The sequence below is a fragment of the Penaeus vannamei genome, chromosome 13 (assembly GCF_042767895.1).
Source record: "Penaeus vannamei isolate JL-2024 chromosome 13, ASM4276789v1, whole genome shotgun sequence".
Lineage (NCBI taxonomy): Eukaryota > Metazoa > Arthropoda > Malacostraca > Decapoda > Penaeidae > Penaeus > Penaeus vannamei.
Window position 1 is genome coordinate 17377299 of NC_091561.1, and position 7500 is coordinate 17384798.

At 43.9% G+C, this 7500-nt stretch overlaps 1 protein-coding gene across 1 annotated transcript in view; it reads left to right on the forward strand.

Moving 5' to 3' along the window:
- The window catches only part of Dhc93AB (Dynein heavy chain at 93AB), a 92173-nt gene that overhangs the window by 84308 nt on the left and 365 nt on the right, over positions 1 to 7500 (forward strand). The window contains exons 77-92 of the mRNA XM_070128528.1: positions 1 to 5; positions 177 to 341; positions 502 to 642; positions 830 to 1000; positions 1406 to 1554; positions 1728 to 1895; positions 3860 to 3992; positions 4340 to 4483; positions 4639 to 4776; positions 4881 to 5106; positions 5256 to 5431; positions 5652 to 5894; positions 6115 to 6297; positions 6543 to 6716; positions 6991 to 7139; positions 7316 to 7448. The exon at positions 1 to 5 is cut by the window's left edge and continues 200 nt beyond it. Coding sequence (XP_069984629.1) covers positions 1 to 5; positions 177 to 341; positions 502 to 642; positions 830 to 1000; positions 1406 to 1554; positions 1728 to 1895; positions 3860 to 3992; positions 4340 to 4483; positions 4639 to 4776; positions 4881 to 5106; positions 5256 to 5431; positions 5652 to 5894; positions 6115 to 6297; positions 6543 to 6716; positions 6991 to 7139; positions 7316 to 7448 — 2498 coding nt within the window. The remainder of the gene's footprint in view (positions 6 to 176; positions 342 to 501; positions 643 to 829; positions 1001 to 1405; positions 1555 to 1727; positions 1896 to 3859; positions 3993 to 4339; positions 4484 to 4638; positions 4777 to 4880; positions 5107 to 5255; positions 5432 to 5651; positions 5895 to 6114; positions 6298 to 6542; positions 6717 to 6990; positions 7140 to 7315; positions 7449 to 7500) is intronic.

A 7500-nucleotide genomic window follows, 5' to 3' on the forward strand; every position in this document is an offset into this window, starting at 1 on the left:
TCAAGGTAATGCTTGGTGGCTTTTAGATGAGCTATCTGAGGATAACTCCTTGAAAAAATGGTGTCCAGTTATCACCACACAAATAGGAACCTCACTGCTAACATAGAATCGCCAGCATACATACCCAAGCAATGACAATCAAAGGCATTAAAGACGCCGTTTATCTTGTGTTTCAGTATAACTTGACGAAGCAACAAAACGACTTCAAAATTCAGCTGAAGCACTTGGAAGACGACCTGCTGAGCCGCCTGTCGTCCGCCGGAGGAAACTTCTTGGGAGACACGGCCTTGGTGGAGAATCTGGAGCACACGAAGGCCACGGCGCAGGAGATTCAGGAAAAGGTCATCATATTTTCACCTCGGCCATGGCATATCTTGCGCTGCCTTAGATATAGACTATATTTCATCTGAAACGGAAGATTTTGTCTCGATAATATTTCAGACAGAAAATGTAACCTGAAATGAGCAAACTCACTCACCTCTTTCCTCCGTGTCTGCGCAGGTCGCCGAAGCCCGCAACACGAGCGCGCAGATCGACGAGGCCCGCGAGCTCTACCGGCCCGCCGCCGCCCGAGCCTCCCTCTTGTACTTCATCCTCAACGACCTCCACAAGATCAACCCCATCTACCAGTTCTCTCTTAAGGTTGGTTATCGCCTTTGTTCACTGGGAAACTTCGCCTTAAGATCGGGAGGGTGTGCAAAATATTCATGACTGCTGGACCTACGGCTCAATGGAATTGAAATTCAGCATCGGTATTTCTTTTTGTTACTATATTTTCTTTAAGAAAGTCAATAGAAAAACATTCCCCTCTGGCCTGTCCTCCCGCCAGGCGTTCCGAGTGGTGTTCCAGCAGGCCATCGAGCGCTCGGAGGCGAACGACGAGGTGCGGCTGCGCGTGAACGCCCTCATCGACACCATCACGTACAGCGTGTTCCTCTACACCACCAGAGGACTCTTCGAGAAGGACAAGCTCATCTTCGCCGCCCAGATGACCTTCCAGGCGAGTCAGGCCCGTCGCTGTGCGGGGATCAAAGTCTCTATTCGCCTTTCGATTTAATACATTAACTTTACTTCATTTTCATTATTTACTTTTATGAATGATGATTAATGCTTAACATTGCAAGGATTTGTTAATTGATTATTATTGGTTTTATCTGCTATTTTTGTTACTAGACATGCAATATTGCAAGCCTGTTTCTCCTGGTTGCAGCCATTCACATTCATTGAATCCATGTTCTCTCATGAATTTCTATTTCTTTATTTCTGATGATGATATCTGTCTTTCCAAGAAAATAACCAGAATTGAGCTCCTATGTGTACAAGCCCCATACTATAAAGATTCAAAATGAATTTACTTCTAACATGGTATTGGCGATATTCGACAGCAGTGTTTATCTTTTTCCAGGTCCTTGCCTCCCAGGGTGAGGTGGGCGCCATCGAGCTGGACCTTCTGCTTCGGTTCCCGATTCAGCCGAACGTGGTTTCGCCCATCGACTTCATCACCAACAACAACTGGGGCGCGATTCGCTCCCTCTCGCAGGTCGACGAATTCAGGTAGAGGCATGGAGTTCCTAAAGCGCAGATATTTATAGGATAAAGCTGTTATGAGTCTCGAAGACGCGATTTTCAGATTCCAGTTTTGATAAACTTAAGCTCTGAGGAATAATTGCCTTGAAGAAAATATTTTTTGGTGTACCTTCATATCAAAACCTGCCAACACCACATAGGAATCTTGACCGCGACCTGGAGAACAGCGTGAAGCGATGGCGTATGTATTGCGAGTGCGAGGCGCCCGAGAAGGAGAAGCTGCCGGGGGAGTGGAAGGGCAAGTCGGACGTGCAGCGGCTGGTCATCATGAGGGCGCTGCGTCCTGACCGCATGACGCACGCCATGCAGTGAGTCGCCTTGGCTTGGATGGCGGAAGGAGGGAGAGGGAGCGAAAGGTTGAAAGAGGAAGGAGTGTCAGAGAAGTGTGTGTGTGTGTGTATTGTGTATATTATATATATATATATATATATATATATATATATATATATATATATATATATATATATATAAACATGTACACATACATACATACACACACGTGTGTGTATGTGTGTGTGTGTGTGTTTATATGTACGTATACATATATCTACATATATCACGTTCATGTCATATATACGTCTTATAGATTTCATATGTTTCAAGTATTTCATACATGTGTTATACACGATGATGATGGTGCCAAAACATCCTTATTTTGGTACTTGGAAGGAAACACGATATTGGAACTAGCATTCTTTGGTTAGCTCTTGCTTCATTGCACGTTTGAAGTGATACTCAGATGGAGGCTGCCTTAGCACATCATCTAAGGAATTCCAAAATTTCAATCCTCTATATGCAACTTTTTCTGGGCGTGGGAAGTCCTATACTTTGGGAGTCTTAATGTCTCATGGACGCCTCATGTATCAACTCAGTGTGTGATTCTCCGGAGGCTTTTAGTTGATGAAATCAAACCATTTATGGATATAAAGACACCTGTCTGAAATAAGATTATATTTAGTATTTTTAGCAGTTCGAGTTCTTTGGATAGGTCATTTGTGGTCATTGCATGACCAGTAAGTTTATGATGCGATTTTTTCTTTTATGTCTTCTCGAAGAATTTCAAACTTGTTTTGTTTTCTGCACTATAGACTGCAGAGAAATAAACTATATGTAGAAAATACCTTCAGCAGGTCACGAACATTATATAGAATTCCAGCTACCTTTGATATTTTTACTTTTACATCACTGATGTGGTTCTTCTAAAGTAAAAGACTATCTATAGTAATTCCAAGAAACTTTGCTTCATCATAATTACATTATCTAATTTGATATCTATAGTTGGTCTATAATTCAAGTGATGTGATAGTAGAAAATAGTTTTTTTTCTAATCCAGTTTGAATTAACCCATTATTCCTTGTACTAACAAGGTCAGGTAGGTGTTTACTAGGTAAGTATATATCAGTATTGTCTACAAAAATCAAGAATTTCAATTTACGTGAAGACTGAGCAATGTAATTGATGTAAAGTAAGAACAATACAGGGCCAAGTAATGAACCCTGCGGGACCCCAAATTTGATATCCCCATATTGTGAAATGCAGTTCTGGTAGTATGTACATTGTTCAAGTAACTTTAAAACCATGCTAATGATGGACCTCGAATACCATACACCCTAAACTTTTGGAAAAGAATATCATGTGATATGGTATCGAACGCCTTGGACAGATCGCAGAAAACATTTCATATATATATATATATATATATATATATATATATATATATATATATATATATATATATATATATATATATATATATCATAAGCTTGGGTTTATAATAATTCTTTTTAACTCGTTTTATCGCACGAGCTAGAGTATTTCTATAGGTTCCAAGAATAATTTCATACTTTATGGTCCTTTTTTAGAAATTTGTGTCTAGTTTTGATTGAACTGATTATTGCTAGTGTGTTATATGGTTTGTGCGCATGCTTCATTTTACAGAATACGCATTCCAAGGACAGTAGTGGTTATATAGGTCAGTAAACTTATTTATAAATATATTAGTCTTCATTTACATTTTGTTTCTTTATATATGATCCAATCAGCTTCATATAAGGCTATTTTTAAATTATTTATGGTGAGAGAGAGAGAGAGAGAGAGAGAGAGAGAGAGAGAGAGAGAGAGAGAGAGAGAGAGAGAGAGAGAGAGAGAGAGAGAGAGAGAGAGAAAGGGTGTGGGAAAGAGAAAGAGAGTAAATAACAGAAATAAAGTTTCATCAACCAGTCCAGCCACACCTTTCCTCAAAACTGACCCGCCCCTTCGCTCCCTCCCCCAGGCTGTTCATCGAGGAGCGGATGGGGAGGAAGTACGTGGAGGGCGAGAACATCGACTTCTCGCAGAGCTACGAGGAGAGCGGGCCGTCCACGCCGATCTTCTTCATCCTCTCCCCCGGCGTCGACCCTCTCAAGGTCAGCTTATGACAATAAGAAGTAGATTCTACGATCATTTACTGTCACGACTGAATGGCTTACCTTTACGTGGGTTTATCTACGCATAAGGATAACTTGAATTACTGTTCGCAGTGTTATTGTCGATACTCTAAATCAATCTTAGGATTTTTTCACTTTATACGCAGTCACTCTTTCACTCTCACTCTTTCTCACTCTCGATCTATCTCTCTTTCGTTCTCCTCCCTCTCTCTCTCTTTCTATCTCTCCATCTGCGTCTTTAATTCCTCTAACTCTTTCTTTCCTTCTCTTCCTCTTCTCTTTCCTTCCCCCTCCCCTTCCCTTAGTGATGCTCCAAATTTTCGCAGGACGTCGAGCGTCTCGGGTACAGCCTGGGCTACACCTGCGAGAACCGGCGTCTGCACAACGTGTCGCTGGGCCAAGGGCAGGAGAAGGTGGCAGAGGAGGCCATCCAAATCGCAGCCAAGGAGGGACATTGGGTCATCTTGCAGGTGTGTTATTTTAGGCACACACCATAAGTAGTCCATAACTCGTTTTACATCCATGTTTAAGGTTGAATACTATCTGCATGTCAGAAAATAATACGTCATGCCTTTACCAAATGCTTCAACAGACAGAAAAGAAATCGGATTTTATTTTTTTGCAGAACATTCATCTGGTGAGACAATGGCTACCGCGACTGGAGAAGAAGCTAGAAATCCACGCGGACGGAGCTCACCAAGAGTACAGGGTCTTTATGAGCGCTGAGCCTGCAAGCAAGCCCGAGAACCACATCTTGCCACAGGTCTTTCTTCATTATATGATTTTTCTCTCTGTCATATATAACAAGAAAACATCTGTGATTGGTTTGTCAGAACTTATTCTTAACTTTTTCGTCACCTGCCACAGGGTATCCTGGAGTCCGCCATCAAGATCACCAACGAGCCGCCTCGGGGCATGCAAGCCAACCTCCACAAGGCGCTCAACAACTTCACGCAGGAGACGCTCGAGATGTGCTCCAAAGAGGCCGAATTCAAGTCCCTCTTGTTCTCTCTATGTTACTTCCACGCATGCGTCGCGGAGAGGAGAAAGTTCGGGTCGCAGGGATGGAACAGACCCTACCCCTTCAACACCGGTACATTCGGGGACCAAAGTGGCTATCCTGATATTAGAGAACATAAAAAATTAAACTCGTGTCTCTAAAAGACTATGAAATGATTTATCCTCGTACATCGCTCCCGTTTCCGTAGCGATATATATATACATATAGTCTGTTTCTTTCAGGCGACTTGACCATCAGCGTGAACGTCCTATTCAACTACCTGGAGGCGAACAGCAAGGTTCCCTGGGAGGACCTCCGCTACCTCTTCGGGGAGATCATGTACGGGGGCCACATTACGGACGACTGGGACCGCAGGCTGTGTCGCACGTACCTCGAGGAGTTCCTGCACCCAGACCAGGTAGCTGCGAGATAGGTTTTGTTATATCAGCATTGTCTGTTCGACATAAATCCTCGGATAGTTAGAGGCTTCTGCGTGTTTTGGTCTCATTTTCTGCTCGCAGAGATGTAACCTGTGGTTCTCATATTTTCTTCTAATTAAAAGAGGAAAAACGTACAAAGGAAATATATTAATTTCTCTGAATCTCTCTAAACCCTCGTTAATGAATCAACACCTGAAGCTGGATGGAGAGCTGAACCTCGCGCCAGGCTTCCCAGCGCCCCCCAACTTGGACTACTCGGGCTACCACAGCTACATAGACACGTGTCTCCCCCAAGAATCACCCCACCTGTACGGCCTCCACCCCAACGCCGAGATCGGCTTCCTCACCATGACGTCGGAGCACCTCTTCAAGACGGTGTTCGAGCTCCAGCCGCGAGACATGGGGAACACAAGCGGCGTCGTCATCACAAGGGAGGATAAGGTACGACCTTCCCTGTGGTCCTTCGATCGCTATTGAACGCCTATAATTATAAAATCGGCTAGGACAGTAACGTTATCTCTATGATAGCGTTTAGCAATCCTTCTCCTCATTAAGGAAGGAATAATTTCCGGGGTTTATGTACCTCATCCACATTCCGAATTACGCTTTTCAAAACTTTAGGATCTAAGGATTACAAAACCACCCCTCTTGCCTCTTTCAGGTGAAGCAGACCCTGGACGAGATCCTGGAGAAGCTGCCCGAGGAGTTCAACATGTCCGACATCACGGGCAAGGTGGAGGAGCGGACGCCCTACGTCGTGGTCGCCTTCCAGGAGTGCGAGCGGATGAACCTCCTCATCCGCATCATCCGGATGTCTCTCAAGGAGCTCGACTTGGGCTTCAAGGTAAGAGGGAGTCTCTGTTTTTTTTCATTATTAAACTACTATGTTTTAATGTCTACATCCTTATTTATATGTTCGTTCCTATATACTAAAGTATGCCGGTAACAGGGACGTGTGAAGAAACTGAGTAGTAGGTAAGTAGCAAGTATAATATTAAAGTACGTCGAAACGCCCGAAATATTCCATTATTAAAAAAGAAAAAAAAATCGGAAACGTATAATCAAATGGATTAATTACAACTGTCTTAGGGGGAGTTGAAAATAACATCAGCGATGGAGGACCTCGGTGCAGCGCTGTTCCTCGACCAAGTGCCCGACTCGTGGGCGGTGCGGGCGTATGCCTCCACCCTCGGGCTCACGTCTTGGTATGCCGACCTGTTGCTGAGGATGAAGGAGTTGGAGACTTGGGTCGGCGATTTCCAGGTAACGTCCGTAGTGTTGTGGCCAAAAGCGTCATCAAACAATCATCATTAAAAGAAACATGTTTCGACATTCATTATTTTGTTTTATTTGTTTCGTTGACTTTTCCATGATGTAGTTTCTGGAGTAGGTAGAGCAACAGTATATTATCGAAAATTCACCTTTTGCACGGAGATTGTTGAGTTCTAACATTATGATTAGTAATATGAAGAGCAGTCTGTAAGAGTAAAATCTGACGAGCATTACTCTGCACTGCACAACCGCCCGTCGCCCGCAGGTGCCGCCGTCGGTGTGGCTGGCCGGCTTCTTCAACCCGCAGAGCTTCCTGACGGCCATCATGCAGAGCACCGCCCGCAAGTGCGAGCTTCCCCTTGACCAGATGTGCCTGCAGTGCGACGTCACCAAGAAGAATAAGGAAGACTTTACGTGAGAATATGCCTCTGTTTTCTTCTTTATGAGCTTTCTTCTTTATGCTGTATAATTTGTCTCTGTTACGGGTCATTTGCACGTACTGTAGATTTTATGGAAAAGTTTCACTAGCACATACACACAGATGCACACACGCCCATGCACAGCATTTCTTTGACCTCTTGCACCTACAGATCGCCTCCACGGGAGGGAGCCTACGTCCACGGGCTGTTCCTCGAAGGTGCTTCTTGGGACAATGATAATTCCATCCTGATTGATTCGCGACTGAAGGAACTCCATCCGCAAATGCCAGTCATATTCATCAGGGTAAGATATAAGAGAGCGAGAGAGAGAGAGAGAGAGAGAGAGAGAGAGAGAG